The sequence below is a fragment of the Meles meles genome, chromosome 3, assembly GCF_922984935.1.
Source record: "Meles meles chromosome 3, mMelMel3.1 paternal haplotype, whole genome shotgun sequence".
Classification (NCBI taxonomy): domain Eukaryota; kingdom Metazoa; phylum Chordata; class Mammalia; order Carnivora; family Mustelidae; genus Meles; species Meles meles.
In genome coordinates, this window is record NC_060068.1 from 100,195,672 (window position 1) to 100,217,816 (window position 22,145).

Consider the following 22,145-nt stretch of genomic DNA (forward strand, 5'->3'; position numbering starts at 1 on the left):
TATGAAACACAAATATAATTAAATTAAATTTTAGAAATGCTTTCAAGTAATTTTTTAGAAAGACTGCATGTATTTGTTTTTTTTAGGAGTTAAAACTTTTTTACATTTAAAAACTTCACTTATGAGTTTTTTATGTATACATAAATTCAACTGTCACTCAAATATAAAAACAAAAATTAATTTTAGCAATAACGTGCTTTGGGATGCAATCACATTATTCCTCTTCTCCTTATATTTTTTTAATTGAGAGAAAAAGAACTGCAGTCCCTTATTATCTAGGAGCTGGCCAACTACTCTGAGTGAGGCCTTAATGTCCTGTTAAACAAAAATAATTTCACAGAGTATCAACCTCCAACAAGGCCATTCTTGGGACCAGGATGGGTCAAGACAAAAAGAAGACCACTCCACAATCATGACTGAACCGACACAAAAAAGAGGAATACTAACTAAATAAAAACAAATAAAGATCTCTCTAACCTAATAGGAATGACTGCAGCTTCTTTACCAATTATAGCTTTAGCCTCATTCTAGTTTTCCCTCCATCTAGGTTAAGACTAATTAAGACATCTAATCACAGAATCACTCCTGTTTCCTTAAACCCTCCTCCAAATCACCTAACACAGGATTAAAGTACTTTGTAAACATAATATATTTAATAAAATGCTACATGAATTTATAATCAAATATAAGACAAGTAGTTCACAGATCTGAGCAAAGTAGTGGTCATCTCTACTGTGCCAGTTTTGGTATTTAGATTCCTTTCCCCTTCTGAACAGACCACTGTCCAGTTAGTCTTCCCTTAAGGCACAGAACTACATGGTATAGTACAATCTTTCTGGTTCAAGTCTTTCATAACATACGCTCCTCTTATTATTAATTATTAATTAAATATACAAGGGACAAAGAATATCAAGAAATTCACAGAAACTTCAATTGTGTAAATATCATTAAATATTCATAACCATATACAAAACTTCTCTCCCTCATACTTCTCTCAAGAGTTAACTGTTGTTATTAAGTATTATTTATTATTAATTGAATATATGATATAAGGGACAAAGAATATAATATTGAGAAATTCACAGAAACTTAGACTGTGTAAATAATATCATTAACTATTTATAACCATATACAAAACTTCTCTCAATCATACAATAGTCAACTATCCTCAAAATTGAGCTACTTTAACTATACAAGAGTCTCTGAAGTACTGCAGGAACCCTACGTAGCTGAAATTCATGTTATTATTTATTAAAATAAAAATGGCAACACCTCCGGGGCGCCTGGGTGGCTCAGTGGGTTAAGCCGTGATCTCAGGGTCCTGGAATCGAGCCCCGCATCGGGCTCTCTGCTTGGCAGGGAGCCTGCTTCCCCCTCTCTCTCTCTGCCAGCCTCTCTGCCTACTTGTGGTCTCTCTCTGTCAAGTGAATAAATAAAATCTTAAAAAAAAAAAAAAATGGCAACACCTCCAATTAAGCACTGTAATATGTATTAAACACTTCCCTTCCATGCTTTACTAACACGAAACTTTTCAATTCCCATAGCAACTCAGTTTATTGAAAACATGACCAGGTTTTAACATGAAAATTTTCAATCCCCACAGCAACTCAATTTATTGAAAAGGAAACCAATGTTCCGGAGTTATCTAATACACCAGTAAGAGGCAGGTCAAGTCAATCAGGGCTGTCTGACTTCCAAATCTGTAACTGTCTTTGTTTTGGTATCTTTTTATAATGGAATTTTTGAAACAAAAAGAGTTGTGTTACCAATTTGATGTATCCTTCACTAAGCACCACCAATTACCAGGACATAAAATACAGTAGTTTCCCCTTATTCACAGTTAGGCTTTCCATGCTTTCAGTTACATGAGGTCAACTGTAGTCTGGAAACCCTCTGACTCATCAGAAGGTCACCAATAGCCTAACACTACATCACAATGCCTGTATCATTCACCCCACTTTACCTCAACATATAGGCATTTTATCACCTCACACCATCACACGAACAAGTACTAGTATAGTACAATATTTTGAGAGCAACCTCTCTTTTATTAAAGTATACTGTGATAATTGTTCCACCTTATTATCATTGTTATTCATTTCACTGTGCCTAATTTATATATTAAACTTTATTATGGGTAGAGATATACAGAAAAAACATTAGGGTTTGGTACTTTCTAGTGTCAGGCATCCACTGGGGTCTTGGAAAGTATCCCCTGCAGGTAAGGGGAGACTATTATAATCCTGTTTTACTTAAATCCCCAACTCCACATTCATACCGAAACACCACACTGTTTTATCTGTAAATATTTCAGTTGTATCATTAAAAAATAAGGACCTCTTTTTTAAACATAACCACAATACCAACATCACTCTTAAAAGACAGTAACTCCTTAATATGATTAAATATTCAAATCCTAAGACTGTATTATAATTTTCTAAACATTTTTTCCCATTAAGGTCCATCGACTGACACTGGTTATATCTCTTTTAAGTCTCCTTTAAAACTGTTTCATTTCCTGTCTCTTTTTCTTGCAGATTGTTAAAGAAAGCATGCCACTCATCAGTATTCATCACGGAATTACTATAATACTCTGGTAAGACGTTCTGCTATCCTATGAATGTCCTTTAAATCAGTGAGCAGATCTATAGCCTTTGTGACAATTTCTCATTCTTTGACAGGATTCTAGAAATCTCTCAAAACTTCATTTTCTGGATGGATAAAATATTCTAGGATCTTCTAGAATACTGTCAGCCCCAGATCTGGGGATAGCCGTTTCTTAAAAAACCCCTGGCTCTGAGTGCTTGGGAGGGGGCAGGGGGTTATTACCTTGGAATGATTATTATTTCCAGATCTTTTCAGTGAGCGGAATTAAGCAATGTTCTAGAGTTTTTTATTGCTTGTTTTTTAAGATAAAACAGTATCTGAATTTGTATCAATACAGTTGATCTTTGAATAACTCAGGAGTTAAGGGGTGCTGACGCCCCACCCCACAGCCAAAAACCCACATATTTAACTTCTGACTCCCCCAAAAACTTAATAGCCTACTGTTGACCAGAAGGCTTGATAACATGAACAGTCAATTAACACACACTTTGTATGTTACATACTGTATTCTTATGATAATAAATTACAGAAAACATTTAGAAAATTGTAAGAGAAAATACATTTACAGTCTTTTCTGTAATTATTTCAAAAATTTATGTTTAAAAGAGCCCAGACGTCCATCAATAGATGAACAGATAAAGATGTGGGGGGCATGTGTGTCTGTGTGTGTGTATACACAGCCATCAAAAAGAATGAAATCTTATGGGACACCTGGTTGGTTCAGTTGGCTAAGCATTTAAAGGCTTAGGCCATGATCTCAGGATCCTGGGATTGAGCCACCCATTGGGCTCCTTAACCGGCAGGGAGCCTACATCTTCCTCTCCTCCCTTCTCGTGTTCTCCCTCTCTCTCAAATAATAAAATCTTCAAATAAAATAAAATAAACTTATCTGAATAAATTTAAAAACATAATTGTGTGGCAGAAAAGAATTCTTAAAAAAAAAGAATGAAATTTTGTCATTTGAAACAATGAGATAGAACTAGAATGTATTATGCTAAGCAAAATATAAGTCAGAGAAAGATAAATACCATATGATTTTACTCATATGTGAACATAATGGAAGTGAAGGGAAAATAAAATATTATAAAAACGAAGAAGGAGGTAAATCATCTGGGTGCCTCAGTGGGTTTAGCCTCTGCCTTTGGCTCAGGTCATGATCCCAGACTGAGCCTGGGATTGAGCCCCATGTCAGGGATCTCTGCTCAGCGAGAAGTCTGCTTCCCCTTCTCTCTGCCTGCCTCTCTGCCTACATGTGATCTCTCTCTGTCAAATAAATAAATAAGATAAAATAAAAAAACAAGGGAGAGACTCTTAACTACAGAGAACAACTGAGGGTGGCTGGAGGGGAGGGAGGTGAGGGGTGGGGTAACAGGGTGATGGGCATTAAGAAGGGCACTTGATGTAATGAGCCCTGGATCTTCTACGCAACTAATGAATCACTAAATTCTACCCCCAAATTAATAATAAACTACATGTTAACTAACATAATTTAAATAAAACCATAAACAGATAGACAAGTATATAGGTAAGTAAATAATAAAGTTCCATGTTCAGGCGGACCTGGCACACACAATTCAAATCCAAGTTGTTCAAGGATCAACCATAGTTTCAGTTCAAAGCAGGACTACAGGTTTTTACTTAACCTCATCTACCATATACTTCTTTTCAACCACATTAAAAATCTCAGTTGTCAGTGACAACAATGTAATTCATTTGATTTACCCTACAATGCTCACAAACCAGCTTCAGAATATCAACATGGCCAACAACATGATTGTTAAAAAATACTCTGCAGGGGCACCTGGGTGGCTCAGTGGGTTAAAGCCTCTGCCTTCAGCTCAGGTCATGATCTCAGGGTCCTGGGATCAGGCCCCGCATCGGGCTCTCTGCTCAGCGGGGAGCCTGCTTCCCCCCTCTTTTTACCTGCCTCTCTGCCTACTTGTGATCTGTCTGTCAAATAAATAAATAAAATCTTTTTAAAAATATACTTTTTAAAATTGCTTTTTGTGGGGGGTCTGGGTGGTACAGTTGGTTAAGTTTCCAACTCTTGGTTTCAGCTCAAGTTGTAATCTTAGGGTCATGGACAGGCTCTAAGCTCAGTGCACAGTCTGCTTGGGTTTCCCTCTCCTTTTCTCTGTCCATGCCCCCAATGTGCTCATATACACTCGTGCATAAGCGCTCTCTCTCTCAAATAAATAAATTTTTTTTAATTGCTTTTTGTCCTCAGGGTTTATCTCACATGAATATATAGTCAAGTAACTGTGTTTTAAAGCCTTTTATGTAAACATTAGTCAATTTGTCTTTTCTTTTTAATTTTAGAGATGAATTTTTTCATTTTATTTTAAAACTGCATTCACCATTTACATGGTTCCAAAACAAATTTCCAATGGAAGGAGGAGTATCTTCATATGAACCATGAGGTGATCATCAGCATGTACTAGGTAAAAAGAAGAGTAAAATGGAACAAAACAAGCATACATTCTGAGGAAGAAGATTACTGATTTAGAATAAATGTATACATAATTTTGCCAGACACTACCAAATTTGCTTTCATGGCATTTCCATCGGCATCTAAATATCAGATCTTCTTGGAAATTATCCTAGCTTATTATGTAACTTAAAAATCGATCTAATTTTATCTTTTCTATATGGCTATCCAGTTACCCAAATACCATCAATCAAAAAGTCCGTATTTTCCCCACTGGCCTAAGATACTGTTTTTGTCTTTTATTCTGTTCTCTTAGTCTATCCATGTGCCAGTATCTACTGACTTGGTTATACAGACTTCATAATATTTTTTAACATCTATTAGGGCTAGTGCTAGTACGCCTTTGTTCTTTTTCAGAATTTTTCAGGCCCTCTTCGAAATAATCACCATTGTGGAAAGTCACCATACAGATATATTCCTAAAGCAAAGAAACTTCTTAAAATATATTCCAAAGTTTGACTTCCGATTACAACAGAATCTTCTTCATTATGTTCTTATTTAAAGAGGAAAAGAAACGAGCTAAGAAAGACATCTCCCTATTAATAAGTGGTTAAAATTCTCAAATTCCTACTGCACTTTGAGTAGGAAAAAAAATTTAACTACCCATTTCTAGCATAATCACGGAAATTAGAGAAGTCTACCTGCCATACTCAGGTTAGCTCTCACATTTACCTTGACTGAAGAAACAAGACATTACAAATCTGGATGAAAGTCAATGTCTTAATTTCTCTCTGTCACTAAACAGCTTTAAATAATCTGAGAAGCACAGAAATACAGACCTGGCAATCCTCTCCAGCACCACCTGACTGACTCAGTAAGTGTGATGCATCAGTCTGGTTACCACTTGCATGTCCAAGACGATGCTTAACAGGAACTTTGTTAAGAACATAGGCGCCCGATGTCTGTGGTTTACTCATCATCTGCACACAAAATAATTACATATGTGGTCAAAGTTTTTAAAATGCCCAGGAATAATACAAATTCAGGATAGTGATTACCATGGGGAAGAAAATAAGGAAATGAGAAGGGAGGGTGCTTCAATTACCCACAGGTTTTATTTTTTAAGTGGTAAATATAGAAATGATTGCCATTATCCATACTTCTATGGATGTCTGAAAAATGTCATACCAAAATGCATGCATATATGTATATATGCTCATACAGATAAAAATTTCTGATGATTTTTTCAATGTTCCCTTTCAGGGATTTGGGAGTTTTAACTAATGGTAGCTTTTAACAATAACAGAACTGGGTCTAATAGATCACAAAGGTGACAGTATCACTTTAATACACCATGTGGCCAACATCCAGGGGAAGCACTTGCCTTTGAGCTCTAACATGAAGTGGGAGAGAGACAAAAGAAATCCAGGTTTAGGAGCAAATAAAAAGGATGATGAATGAAGACTATGTATGATAAGAATTCCTTTTCAAAAATCTGAATGCATTTAACTGAAACAAGAGAACACTAGGAAAAGGTTTATCATTATCATCAATATTGGAATGGCTCTACTGCAGAGTAGTTTGTTCTTTCCTTCCTTCATCTAGTCATTCAAGTCTATCAAACAATATGTGCCAGGCCTTGTTTCAGGCATGGAAGACAGAAGGAGTAAAACAGACAAAAATCCCCATTTTCTTGGAGCTTACGTTTCAGTTCTAGAAAGTTTTAAGGGCTTTTTAAAAGAGTTTTCTAGGGGCGCCTGGGTGGCTCAGTGGGTTAAAGCCTCTGCCTTCGGCTCAGGTCATGATCTCAGGGTCCTGGGATCGAGTCCCACATCGGGCTCTCTGCTCAGCAGGGAGCCTGCTTCCTCCTCTCTCTCTCTCTGCCTGCCTCTCTGCCTACTTGTGATCTGTCTGTCAAATAAATAAATAAAATCTTTCAAAAAAATAAAAATAAAAGAGTTTTCTAAATGGAAAAATTAAGACAGAAGAGTGGGTACAAGGATGACTGATTGTAACACAAAACAAAGCAAAAGTTCTAGATCCAAAGTTGTTTGGTAGTGGACAGTTACTACATTTTAGTGTTGAGAAGAATCACTAAGCATATTTCTTTAAACATGTAGATTTATGGGCCTCATACCTGGAGACTGACTCTGTAAGTCTGGGGAGATCAGGCCCAGGAATTTGTACCCAGGTAATTAACACTAGTAGAAGAACACTTATCAAACTTCACGGTTCCTAAAAATCATCTGGAGCTTGCTTAGGCACCAACCATAGTGATTCTGACTGAATAAGGCAGGGTGAGGTCCAAGAAAATGCATGTCTAATAAGTTCTGAGGAGATGAGATGCTGCTGTCTGCAGATAAAACTGAGTGGCTTTAATGTAGATGACCTAAGGACCCAAACTGAGAAACAATGATCTAGATCAGGATGGGACTGTCATTCTCTGTGAATCAAAGAATTACCTTCTGGATACCCCCATGTACTGTTGAGGGAGGAGACTGGGCCACCAGCACCTGCTGCTGATGAAGGTGCTGTGGCAGATGATGGTGCTGCTGTGACAGGTGACTAAGTGTTTGCTGTTGCTGCAGGAGTAGCTGTGTTGGAGACTGTAGTGCTGGCTGCTCGTTATTTTCTCTATGCCACAGAACTCGAATGAATCGGTTGTTTAGAACTGCTTCAGTGCTGGAAATGGCTTTCCTGGCCTCCTCATTGGTAAGATACTGGATGAGGGCTGCTTCTGGATCTCCCTTAAAAGCAACCTGTAAGAAAAAAAAAAGCATCAATAAAAAACCCCCACAGAAATTAACAAACAGTTAAATTCAAGTAAATTACTGATAAATAATTCAAAAGTAGAGAAGAGGGGTGCCTGGGTGGCTCAGGTGGTTAAGCATCTGCCTTTAGCTCAGGTCATGATCCCAGAGTCCAGGGATCAAGTCCTACATCAGGCTTCCTGCTCAGCGGAGAAACTACTTCTCTCTCTCTCTCTCTCTCTTTCTGCTTCTCCTCCTGCTTGTGTTCTCTCTCTGTCTCAAAAAAATTTTTAAAATATTAAAAAAAAAAAAGTAGAGAACACCCTGCTGAAATCCACTCTGAATGCTTTCTAAATAAAGTTCTCCATCCCTCTAAAAGATAACATGCACATTTTCCAAGATTATACATAAAAGAATATTATTCACCAAATAATCCTAATAATGTTACCTAACCACTTGGGGAAAAATTGTTAGATCCCTTCTGGATATCTTACATTCAAATAAACTCCAGAAAAAGAAACTATTTTACAATAATAAACAAAAAACCTGATAAAAACAAAAGAAAAAAAGGTGGGTATAGGTATAATCTGAATGTTTGGAAAATCTATGCATTTCTATAAAAGTAGAATCCATGAAGACAAAGAATAGTAGAGTCTACCACATAGAATTTTAAAATCCAAATATGCCCTAAACTAAATGATGAACAGAAAAAGTATTTTTAATATATATGACAAGCTGTGGCTTAGAAAAGCAGTACTATAAATGCCTTCATAAAAAATGGGCAAAGACAATAGGCATATCCAAAAAAAAAAAAAAAAAAAAACCAACAACAAACTGCAAAAGATCTATACAAATTAGAAACCTATTTAAGAAAAGCAAATTAAAACAAGTATAATTTTTCACTTACAAAACTGGCTAAAAAAATTTTAATGGATCCATATTACAGTACTGATGAGGCCTCATACAGTCCATTTAGGAGTATCAATTGGCACAACCCTTTTGGAGAATAATTTGGCAGCGCAAATAAAAAGTCTTAAAATTCCCTTTAATTCAGCAATGCATCATAAAAAAATAATGAAGATTCAGCGACAAGGAGGCTCACCACAGCACTGTTTTTATATAAAGCAACAAAAACAGAAATTCCCAAAAACGAAAAATAGTAAATAAATTACAGACTATTGCTAGGGACTGATTTATGATCCACCTCCTAAATTCTTATGTTGAAATCCTAAGCCCCCACAGTACGACTACATTTGGAGATAGGGCTTTGAGGAAGGAATTAAAGTTAAAAATCGTAATAGTGGGGCCCTAATCAGATGGTACTAGAAGCCTTATAGAAAGAGAAAGAGATCTCTCTCCCCTTCCACAATTCAAGGACACAGCAAGAAAGTGGCCATCTGCAAAGCAGAAAGAGAATCTCATCAGGAACCAAATTGGCCAGCATCTTGATTATGGACTTCCCCCCAAGTAAGTTTTTATTGTTTAAGCCACATAGTCTGTGGTATGTGTTAATGGAAACCAGACAAGACTCATTTACCAAACTACATCTTATTTTTCTAAATGCTATGAACAATCATGATCTAGGAAACATGTAAGAGATAAAAGGTAGTCAGAGACATTTGGTATGTATTCTTAAAGTGTGTATTTTTAAAAAGACAACATGTGTATATGTGCATGTGTGTGTTCTTCCATATAAACAAACACTATGTCTTTTCATTAAAATATTAGTAATTGTTATAAGATTGAGGTGATTTTTTTTCACTTTTGTTTAACGTATTTCCAAATCATCTACAGAACTAAACATGTACTACATTCAGGGACCAAAAAACTGCTTAAAAAATCTCCAAAAAAAAAAAAAAATTCTTTCAAAAAGATTTGAGTTCTTTGAAATATCAAATTTCCTAATACTATTTTTTAAACTCCATTATACAAATCACATTTTGGTTTGATGACAACATTTAATCAACAGGGGTGACTGAAACGCAAAATTAATGAGGCCTTCAAGTACTCTCAATTACAGCATAACACTCAACCACAAATTCATAAATTGGAGACAGAATACAAAAGCTACTATTTAAGAGATATTAGACAACATGTTACACTGCCAAAAATTCTTAAAACAGTAGAACCATCCTTAACAAATTAGTATTTCACTACAACGTAAGAGTCATTCAATAGACAAAATTACAATCTTAGAAATTAACAAAAATCTCACCTACCTAATTAGAATACTAATAAAGCAGATTAAAAAGTCATTTGTCAGGCACCTGGGTGGCTCAGTGTGTTAAGCCTCTGCCTTCGGCTCAGGTCATGATCCCAGGGTCCTGGGATCGAGTCCCGAATCGGGCTCTCTGCTCAGCAGGGAGCCTGCTTCCCCACCCCCCACTCTCTGCCTGCCTCTCTGACTACTTGTGATCTCTCTCTATCAAATAAATAAATAAAAATCTTTTTAAAAAAATAAAAAAATAAAAAGTCATTTGTCTAGGAATAGCACTATGAACAAAAATACACCAACTAGCCTCTGTGTCTTTCAGGAAGAAGTTGTGGATAAGAAACAAATGCATTAAAAAAACACAAATTCAGCTTAACAATTTCATTGTGAAGTCGGGTTAAGTGCTATACAGTGGAGCTTAAAACACTCAGCAGAGATAATCACACTAATTACTGGCTCATTTAAGCAAAGTGAACTGACAAGAATATTTCAAAAATGCATAAAACCACATAAATTCTGTCACCAACCTAGCCACATTTACCTGGATGTTTACAATAGTTCCAAATTTGCTGAAGTGTTCATTGAGCTTGGTAATGTTGTTCAATTCCTGAGGGATTTTCTTGACTTCTAATTTGGTGTTTGTATACTGATTCTTTCTCAAGAATCCTGGTTTACTCTGACTGTTATTCCCTTGCCTGAAAAGAGTATTAACAGATCTTGATTAATTCCCCCACCTTATGCCTAGCCACGAAAACGGTCAACAAATAATTCAAGTTTATATGTATTAAAGCATCATCTGGAAGACATTCTTATATTCTTGGGAAATTACTTAATGTTCTTCAGAAATTACTAAATGATTTTCGTATCTTCCTTGTTACACAGGAACGGAACAGGTAGAGAGAAAGAAAGAAGACTGAATGGCAAAAGATCACAAAATAAAAGAGGCCCAAATGAGATTTAAAATTATATGCTAAAAAGATCCATCACAATTACCAAGGAGTCTAACGTTTAAGCAAGGAAAGAATATCATTCTTTTATGAAGTGTTTTACAGCTTCCACAAAAATACCTAAGTTTTTCGTCTTTTCTATTCACTTCAATGTCTCGATAATTCTTAATACTGGGCAAGACCTATATGTAGCCAATACAAATTACTAGTATCTATTATTAATATTCTGTTAGCTCTTCCATTTTTAAGATGTTCTAATGATATCTCTGGGAACCCTAACTTTTGAGACACATAGTCTCATTGATTAATGACAACTCTTAGTTTTACAAATGTACTAATGCACACAAAAATAACAAAAACACCAAGTAGATGTTACTAAGTAGCAAATTATCTTACTTTCCCAGCCAAGGTTTCTTTGTGAGCGGCCCTTCCAAACCACTTATAGCTCTTTTTCGGCTATCTGGTTCAAGAACTACTCTGGTTATGTTGCTATTAATTGAAACAGGAACTGGTGGTTCAGTCTGGATGACAATGTTAGCAGCTGTTGGAAACAAAAATTAACATTATTAACAATGCACAGTATTTGGGGGAATTTCAAATGATTAAAATATTTAGCTTAAAAGTTTAAAAAGCACAGTGAATAGTACCCAACTACTGTTTCCTTTTCAGAAATGCTTAACAGCAAGAAAAAATATCAATGGCCTCCTTTTTTCTCCTCTGTTAAAAATACAATATCCAAGTTTAAAAAGTCATTGGTAACTCCAGTGTAAAAACTGATTCAGTCCTCCTCTTTCCGCCTGTCTGTCTACTTGTGATCTCTGTCAAATAAATAAAATCTTTTTAAAAAGGGGGGGGGGGGCGCCTGGGTGGCTCAGTGGGTTAAAGCCTCTCTGCCTTTGGCTCACATCATGATCCCAGAGTCCTGGGATAGAGCCCCACATCAGGCTCTCTGCTCAGCGGGGGAGCCTGCTTCCTCCTCCCTCTCCCTGTCTCTCTGCCTACTTGTGATCTCTGTCAAATAAATAAATAAAATCTTTTACATAAATAAATAAATAAGTAAAAATAAAAATAAAAAGATTCAGGCAAGGATCCTCAACGAATGCAAAAAAAAAAAAAATCCACTGAAAGACTGTTAGAGAACAAGATTTCTTTTTTAGAAAAAATTTTTTAAGAATTTATTTGAGAGAAAGAGAGAGCATGTGCATGCGCACATGCACGCACACATGGAGCACAAGCAAGGGGGAGGGGCAGAGGAGAGGGAGAAGCAGACTCCCAGCCACCTGGGTGAGCAGGGAGCTGGATATGGGCCTGGATCCCAGAACCCTGGGATCATGACCTGAGCTGAAGGCAGACACTTAATGACTGAGCCACCTAGAAGCACATCATTTAGAAGAAAGAATACAAGCTTTGGAGTCAAAGACCTGAATTTGAATTCCAGCAGAACTGACTGAGCCACTCAGATACCCTGAAAGCAAGATATATATGTGGTACCAAAGTCCCACTCCACAAATGATTACACTATAAAGGACGGATCTAATATTTATCATCTCAGGCAAGCAATCAAAGGATTTAGCACCATAAATATAGTGAAATTATTTGTGTTCTTATGCGATTTAACAAAATGTTGAATCACTCAGAAAGGATATTACTATGGAATTATGATTTTCTTAAGTATAGCAAAGATACTATGCTTATATAGGACTACACCTTACTCTTGGATGTAAAATAAAGGCTCCAAAGTGCTCGATCTCTACAATACACTTTCAAGTAGTTGAAGGGAAAAAAGTGAAGGGAGAAGGGAAGAAGAAAGAGAAGAATGTGCATGTATACAAACAAGCACTCACACCCAAAGGTGACTATACATAACAAATGGTGAACCTAAGCGAAGGTATTCGGATGTTTATTGTATTTCTTTATTTTTTATAGGTTTAAAAGTTCTCAAACTCAAAAGTTGGGAGGAAAATCCAAAGCCAATAGTATAAACTGGTATATTTCATTCACGATATTTACAACTAAAATATCTGGATTTTTTTTTTTTTAATTTATTTGACAGAGAAACACAGCGAGAGAGAGAACACAAGCAAGGGGAGTGGGAGATAAAGAAGCAGGCTTCCTGCCAACCAGGGAGCTGGATGCAGGGCTTGATCCCAGGACCCAGGACAAAAACCACAAGACTTCTATCTGAGTGAGATTATCCATGAATTACTATACATGAATGCGCACAAAGACCAGACTACTGGCAAAAGGAAAACATGAATTTCTGAGGATATGATCTTCCCACTAATTTCAAGTAATCTGGTAATAATTTATGCATTATAGCAAGAAGGTAAAAAGCACATTATTCATTAGATACGCCTGGGTTCAAGTTCCAGTTCAGTCATTAATAGCTGTGTAACCTCAGGCAAGATCTTTAACCTCTCTAACCCTCAGTGTCTTTATCTATAAAAAGAGAATAAATATAGTACCATTTTTCAAGGAGTTATAGGAAAGGAATAAAAGATATTAATACATATAAAAGCATTTTGCTTCATCCTAACACAAAACCGTTAGTCTGCAGTGGTAACACTGATATTAATGCACTAAAGAAAAGTCAATAAAAGCAAAATAGGAAAGAAGGTAAGAACAGGAAAATGGATAACCATATAATTAAATCAAAAAAATACTGTTAGGATGACCCATGGCCAGTCATTCAAATTCAAATTAAATATTACAAATCAAACTATACAAGTAAGAAGAACTGGAATGTCATTAAACTTTCTAGCCTACCCTTTTTGAGGGAAGGAGAAAGGACATCAACCCATATTTAAGGTAAATACTTGCATTTATCTTTATTTTTTTTGCATTTAGTCTTTAAAGGTTTGCGACTATTCTTTGCAAAGGTCAGACATAGGGTTGTAATCATAAATACTAAAAAACATCAAATCATAATTTTTTTTAACTTTTTTTTTTTTTAAGATTTTATTTATTTATTTGACAGAGAGAGATCACAAGTAGGCAGAGTGGCAGGCACAGAGAGAGAGAGAGGGAAGCAGGCTCCCTGCTGAGCAGAGAGCCCGATGTGGGACTCAATCCCAGGACCTTGAGATCATGACCTAAGCCGAAGGCAGCGGCTTAACCCACTGAGCCACCCAGGCGCCCCAAATCATGATTTTACTGCAGTGTTTCAGATTCTCAGTTATTAGTGTGAAGCACAGCTCACAGGATACAAAGTAGGACAAGGGACCATGTCATTTCATCTTTCTTTACCTAATATTTAACACGGTGTCCAGTAAACAGCTACAACAGCCTAAAGGTCTACAAAAATAGCAATTAAAAAATGTGAGTATTACTTTTATTTTAAAATAAATATATTCTAATTATAGCTTTAGAATAAAATTTGGAGGGGCGCCAGGGTGGCTCAGTGGTTTAAGCTGCTGCCTTCAGCTCAGGTCATGATCTCGGGGTCCTGGGATCGAGTCCCGCATCGGGCTCTCTGCTTGGCAGGGACCCTGCTTCCTCCTTTCTCTCTCTCTCTGCCTGCCTCTCTCCCTACTTGTGATCTCTATCTGTCAAATAAATAAATAAAATCTAAAAAAAAAAAAAAAAAAAAAAAAGAATAAAATTTGGAGATACAGTTATTCAAACACATTTATCTGATATGATTATATACCACTCTTCAAAAAGACAATGTATACGTAACTCCGGACTTTAGTAAGGTCTGAATGCTATACTGAACTCCTGTGTAACAACAGCATCAAAGTAAATATGAGGCAGTCTCACCTCTTGGATTTGCATCCATATCTCCAGATGTTAGGCCAATCAGGTTTGGGCGCTGTGTCTGTGTTCTCGAAAAGAACTGTCTGTACTGAGATCTACCAGAACTGGTAATACTAGGAGCTTCTGGATTATAACCATCTGGTTCATACGTATCTGTGGGAAAACAAAACAACAAAACACATAACAAATCAGAGAGAAGTTAATTTCTCATTAATAAAATTAACAACTGCAAAAAATGGTATTTTTCTTCAGCAAATATATCAACCTATACATACATATCTGAATTACAGTATATAGATATACCTGTTAGAAGTGAAAGAATTGAAAATGCTCCTGTCCCAAAACACAGATACAGAGATCCATTCTTGACTATGGAGAGAGTTCCATTTATTTACCTATTCATTTTTATCCTTATATTAATCACCTAATCCTAACATCAATGAACATCTCTAAGAGAAGCATGCACATATAAAAACACCATATATAAAGGACTGGTTGGGTTTCCTCAGTTATCATGTCTCACCAATTTCTAGGTACTCTTTTAATTAGGGGTAAAAAACACAATCTGCTAATTTGGTTATCTACACTTTAAAATGCAAATACAATAGCTGGTTTCATACACAGAACATTTCAAATGCTTTCTTTCAAACAGCTAAATAAGTAAGATGAATTTTGTATGTCTAAAAGTAATCACGATCCTACTCCCTACCACCACATCAATGCCACCTTTATCATGTTCCCTTTGTTTTCTCTAAAACTAAATACTTAATTTTTACAATTCTAATGCTAAATAATATTTTGTTAGTGTTAAAGAAATTCTCAGTGTTAATCTCTAAATAGTATATATCCTCTTCATCCTACATAAAATCAAAGAACAGGTAAGATTAAGTGAAGACACTGGATTTCCCTACTGTTCTTTAGAAGTTCCTGCACCTTTTTTTAAATTTTCTTAGTTGAAAAATTCTCTATGGCATTCATAGGAAGTTTCAGCTACACGGTAAGAGACATTCAGATCCTTATTAATGGCCAATCATTTCTATGATTCAAAGCAGAAGATCGGCAAATTATTATTAAAAAAAGTTTTCAGTTACCATTTGGTAGTCTTGACAGAAGATCTCCTAAGTTAAATTTCCTACAGATGCAGATAGTTTTAAAGAAGTTACATAATCAAATGACCTTGTTCTCTAATTCCCGATAATATATAGAACTCCTAGAAAGTTCAAACTCCTTAAGTCAATTATGAACGGAGATCAAAAGGCAAAAGGAGATATGTTAAAAACCTCATGAGATACCCATGAAGCACTCCACGTAGGTCTTCAACATGTACATGTAGGTAGAGCAAAGAGTTTTCAAGAAATCACTACATTATACACATACACATCCAGTCCATACATGGAGCAGAGGGGGAAAAAAAGATGTTCACCCTTGATCAACAAGAAATCAGATGTTTGTTTTTGTTTTGTTTTTTAAAAAATTAACTGAGTTTTTCTTGAAATGTAAAACTGATTAGAAAATATTAAACTAGATAGCCTCTTCCTATTTACTGGATTAGAAATTAGTTCAAAGAACTAGCATGACTTTTGTTCCTGAGGCACTAAAACTCAATATAGAGGACACCAGAGGTAACAGACACATAGGAGGCCTCATCATCTAGCAACCACTAGGGACAAATCAAAGAAGCAAAGGAACAGGAAAGAAAACTACCTAAGAGGTTTAATGGGAATTGGTGACAGCAGATCAGTAGGCCAGTCACCACTAAGGCTGGCAAGCTGTGGTACAAAAGATCAGAGAGGTGGATGGCCATTTGTAGCAAAGCTTACCTGGGACCAGAGGGGTGGGGCTGGAGACTGAGGTATGGTACCCAATGGAGGATCCCATGAGGTTTCGAGGTGGCACCAAACGAGCTGCCAACAGAGGAGGCGGTGTCCCCAACTGAAGTCGCTCAGATGCAGCAGCACCATGTTCACGAGAGTACATGGGCTGTCCTACAGAGGAAAGAATAGGAGGGCAGCTGGGAATGAGAGTCACAAGCTTCTCAGGTAATGCTGTACTTCCTGAGACCTCAGCCAAGAACAGAGAAAGTACATCCATGGGAACGGCAGTCGAGAAAGGTATTACTGAGATTCTTCCTAACTCAAGAAAAAGACATACAATTGGCTGGGATGCACTGAGGTATAAAGAAAGAGCAAGAATTAGATAGTATGACTGCATAATCTCCATCTTTTGTAATCTAAAGTGAGTAACTATGTGCTAACCATACCCAAAACTAAACAGTCAACCAAAACACACTATCAAACAAAGGTGCCCTGAAACCCTGAGACGGTAGAGACTTATATCCAACAAAACATGTAGTTGGGAAGACTGTCATACCCATAAAAACAAAAACTCTTCTCCTCAAACTCACATAATTTCAGGTTCACACAAAACATACTCCCACATCTGACAGCAGAAAAAAGATCAATAAAGAAATTAAACACACACACACACACACAACATACCCTCACAGAGAATAAGAAACATTCAAAAGAAAAAAACTAAACAATATAGTGAAAACTTGTTACCCCTTAGCAGATGGGTAACAAGTACAAAGAAAAAAAGGTCAAAACCCCAGATACACAGACCAAGCAGTGTATATATGAAATTACCTCAGATATTAGGAATCACTTTTTGAAAGAAAGGACATTTAGTGCTCACATTTATTAATGGAAGAATGTCTGACACAATGAAGTCAAATTTGATACAACAGGATTTAAAAAGAAGTATCAAGGAGCAGTTTTCTTCTCAAGAGACCTATTTACAATATTTACTCAGTACTTTATACTTAGAGTCATACACTCACAATGTGGCAAAAGATAAAATAAAACAAATTTAGAAGTTTTTTTTACCCCCAATCAATGTCCTTAAAAGTTAAAAATTTCCAAAAGATTTTTAATAAACTTTAACAGAACAAGCCACAAAGCAACCCTGACTTCATAGGAAATGTAGAAGGGAAACAGAGGTACTAAATTTTACCATCCTTCTACACACGAAGCAAAGGGGCAAGTAACAAATCATACTGTATAGCAGATCACAAAACTGCACTTAGCACCAATTCTTTCAATATTTACATTTAAAAAGTCTCTTTCAATCATTTCGTTACAAAAACAATCTAACAGATCAACAATCTAAAAACAATTGTAAGAATGACCTATTAGCAGAATTTCTTATAGAATTAAGGAGTATACTAGAGAGAAAAATGGGGAAGTGCATTCTCAGTCCATATGAGAACTGAAAAGTTAAAGGCTAATATGCACAATGTCCTTTTAACATGTATGACAACATGAATTTCATTTCAGGAAGAAGGCTGTTTATTCAAATGAAGCCTGACATTCTTCAACAACACTATAAATACTATTTTAAAAACAAAAAGCTTGGGGCGCCTGGGTGGCTCAGTGGATTGGGCCGCTGCCTTCAGCTCAGGTCATGATCTCAGGGTCCTGGGATCGAGCCCCGCATCGGGCTCTCTGCTCCGCGGGGAGCCTGCATCCTCCTCTCTCTCTGCCTGCCTCTCTGCCTAATTGTGATCTCTCTCTCTGTCAAATAAATAAATAAAAAATCTTAAAAAAAAAAAAACAAAAAAAAACAAAAAGCTTCCTTAGATAAGAGGCTGATTCTAAGTCTGGCCAGAAAATTAAGATGAACCTGGTATACCATCATATATATATATACCTTGTGCTTCCAGAAGGAAGACAACTATCAAACACTAGATGTGTCAAAAACCAAAAATCTGGGGGCGCCTGGGTGGCACAGTTGGTTAAGCCACTGCCTTCAGCTCCGGTCATGATCTCAGGGTCCTGGGATCAAGCCCCGCATCGGGCTCTCTGCTCAGCAGGGAGACTGCTTCTCCCTCTCTCTCTGCCTGCCTCTCTGCCTACTTGTGATCTCTCTCTGTCAAATAAATAAATAAAATCTTAAAAAAAAAAAAATCTGTAGGAGCCAACATGAAGAGGCTCCCATGGTCAAAGATGAAACAATGTGAACACCAAAAAGGATGCAATGGGGTGAAACATATTAAATATATTAAAAATCCATGAGTTTGAAAAAAAAAAAATCCATTAGTTTGGGCTCCTGGGTAGCTCAGTTGGTTAAGCGACTGCCTTTGGCTCAGGTCATGATCCTTGAGTCCCAGGATGGAGTCCCACATCATTTCCCTGCTTAGAGGGGAGCCTGCTTCTCCCTCTGACTACCCCAGCCCCCGTCAATGCTCTCTCTCTCTCTTTCTCTTTCACAGAAATAAAATCTTTTTAAAAAATTAAAATTTAAATTTAAAAAATCCATGAGTTCATAATGATTCCTTTTGGAAGATACTAGGAAAGCAGGTCATTATTCTGAAAACTGACAAATGAAACAAGTATTTATCCCGTCTTTCCTATAAAAACTGCATTTCAAGTTACCAATTGGTTAACACTACTGAGTTTCACTTTGTAGAATGCCAGTCAATAAACGTACAAGAAATTACAGAATTAGAATCACACTTTTTAACCCCTAATGAAACAACATATCTAAGCAGTGGTCATAAATGGCTGCTGAAACCATGAGCAACTTTTAAAGTGGATGAATCAGAATGAAAACACCTGTACACACTGATCAATATTTACAGCAAAGGAAAAAACTCCACATTATGTACATCATAAAATATTGCAGTAGGAAGTATATCAATAAAATATTCATGACTAAAAAAAAAAAGAACTAACGTAAATCTGAAGTCTCCAAATTTAGCCCCCCATTTCCAGGAAATATAGAGGACTGAAGAAATGTGTTAAATGACACGAAGGGATGCAATATGCCAAGCCCAGAATGTGAAAAAATTATTCAGGACAATGATCTGTTTCTTAAATAAATGTCAAGGAAAAACCAAAAAAGAGGTAAAGGAAATTGTTATAGATTTAAAGTCTTAAGAAAGGTTTCTTCTAAATGTAATATATAAACTTGTTTGGATGCAATTTCAAATGAACCAGCTGTGAAAGGACACCTATGGTACAAACTGAAAATATGAACGCTGATTGGATATTTCACAACAGTAAATATAAATATTTGGGACTATGAGATAAAGTACTGTGATGGTGTATGATTAATCCTTATCTTTGAGAGATACATACTGAAGGTTTTACTGATGAAATGTTATATTTGGGGGTGGTTCTAAACAAGTCAGGGGTGAGTTATAGATGAAGCATGATTAACCATAATATGTCAAAGAGTGTTGAAGCCTCTGAATACCTGAAGATTCCTGCAGTATTTGTTTTCCTTTGGTGTATATTAGAAATTTTCCAAAATAAGTTTTTCTTTTCTTTTCTTTTTTTTAAAGATTTTATTTATTTATTTGACAGAGAGAGATCACAAGTAGGCAGAGAGGCAGGCAGAGAGAGTGAGAGGGAAGCAGGCTCCCTGCCAAGCAGAGAGCCCGATGCAGGACTCGATCCCAGGACCCTGAGATCATGACCCGAGCTGAAGGCAGCGGCTTAAACCACTGAGCCACCCAGGCGCCCCAAAATAAGTTTTTCTTAAATCAACTAGGTTACAATATCGGTGAAGATGAGCTGGTCACAATTTATATTCATTCAATTTAGTTCTGATCGGGAAAGAGAGTGACTAGATAATTTCAAACTGCAAACATCCCAAGTTCATGCTCCTATCTTAAGTTTTTCGTACATCTTACATGCTTGAGAGCAAAATTTTCACATTCTTAATGTTAACTCTAGTCAGGTGATGACAGTCTTTTGCGCACTGAAATTTTAGCTACTCTGTAATTTCCTGATTTTGTCATTAAGAGTATTTCCAGGAGAAAAATCTTAAGTTTTAAACTAAAACCCCACTTAGAAAACAAAAAAGCTACACCTTCCAATTATTGGCCATATTTATCATGTAATCTTCTGTATTAGAATCCAAGGTACCTGGCACACCATCTACAGCTCCAGGGCCCAAATGGTGCCTAGGCCTTAGGCACCAGGGCCTAAATGGTGCCTGGTGCATAGTAGGAAGTCAGTAAAGAGTCACTTAAAGAAAGGATGAAAGCTTATTTATTAAAAGCATCCCAATGACAACTATTTTGGATGAAAGTCTGTATGTTGAAATATGGCAGTAAGATACTGAATATAAGACAAACCGAAGTAAAACATATGGGGAGAGAAACCCCAGACAATACTCAGTGACTCTACCAGATATCGATATACTTTTCTAGACATCAAAATCCATGATTCTGCACTGAGAAATGTTCCACAGAATTAAATGAGGAATCCCAAGCTTAGTAGGAATATAGTGTTTCAGTAATTTTACATAGTTGGTAACAGGAAAATACATTGTCAGAAACATAATTTATAGAAATGTATTTGAAGACTAATAACTACCTTTAACCTAAAGTAGAATACAGGATATTATACTCTACTATTACTTTTTCACACACTCCTTAGAGTGAGCTTAGTTGGCAATCATAAAATATTTCTACTATGTCTTCTTCAAAGAAACTTAAACAGGTTGAATTTAAGGGAAAAAAGGAATATACTTGAAAATGGTACTGTGAAAACAAAAAATGTACACAGTAAGTTGGTTAATTCAAATTTAGGTAAAATATTTTAAGTACTTCAGAGGAAATAGCTGATTTTTTTTTTAAACATTTTTGTTTTATTTATTTGACAGACAGAGATCACAAGTAGGCAGAGAGGCAGGCAGAGAGAGAGGGGGAAGCAGGCTCCCCACTGAGCAGAAAGCCAGATGTGGGACTTGATCCCAGGACCCCGGGACCATGACCCGAGCCAAAGGCAGAGGCTTTAACCCACTGAGCCACCCAGGCGCCCCAAAGTAGGTGATTTTAATAGGTGTTATGATACTGCTCTCTTTCCATACAATTTCAATTACATCTATTATTTAAATCCTTTCAGAATATCTGTGACATTTTTAATTCAAGAAACAACAAAATTTCAGAGTTTTTTCTAAACTATATCCATTTGACATCACCTTTTAAATAGCATTACCAGGAGCCACTGCTATCCTACCCACTTATATGATGGAAATAATTTCTTATCTTCAGTTAATAATCAATGGTCCCATTCCAAAACAAGTAATAACTGCAGCCAAAATTGTGGTTTTATTTTTGACAGAATTAGTTCCTTTGTCACCTGTATTTCTGAGCCACTCTGTTCATGTAGTCATAACAGCAAAATATACTGTACTTGGTGTTTTTATTTTTTTAATAAAACACATTTCTTTTCCACTATTAGATTTTTAGCTTCTTGGAAGAGTCATTTCTTATTCATCTGTATATTCTCAGTACCTAGCATTGAGCAGATTATTTTTATCTCTAAAACTCCAGATTTCATTTTTCTCTGTATATTCGGGTCTATACTGACATATTTTTCCAAATAAATACCATCTGATACACTCTATTCCACTTATAAATATTTTGTTATGAA

At 36.2% G+C, this 22,145-nt stretch overlaps 1 protein-coding gene across 5 annotated transcripts in view; it reads right to left on the bottom strand.

The window, feature by feature from the left end:
* The window catches only part of RBM27 (RNA binding motif protein 27), a 77,563-nt gene that overhangs the window by 20,731 nt on the left and 34,687 nt on the right, over nucleotides 1-22,145 (bottom strand). For 3 of the 5 annotated variants that reach the window (XM_046000306.1, XM_046000307.1, XM_046000305.1), the window contains exons 9-14: nucleotides 16,521-16,685; nucleotides 14,704-14,853; nucleotides 11,341-11,485; nucleotides 10,539-10,692; nucleotides 7,498-7,794; nucleotides 5,875-6,015 (exon numbers count right to left, since the gene is read on the bottom strand). In XM_046000306.1, the coding sequence (XP_045856262.1) occupies nucleotides 5,875-6,015; nucleotides 7,498-7,794; nucleotides 10,539-10,692; nucleotides 11,341-11,485; nucleotides 14,704-14,853; nucleotides 16,521-16,685 (1,052 nt within the window). The remainder of the gene's footprint in view (nucleotides 1-5,874; nucleotides 6,016-7,497; nucleotides 7,795-10,538; nucleotides 10,693-11,340; nucleotides 11,486-14,703; nucleotides 14,854-16,520; nucleotides 16,686-22,145) is intronic. The other 2 variants (XM_046000309.1, XM_046000308.1) reach the window with 1 other exon arrangement.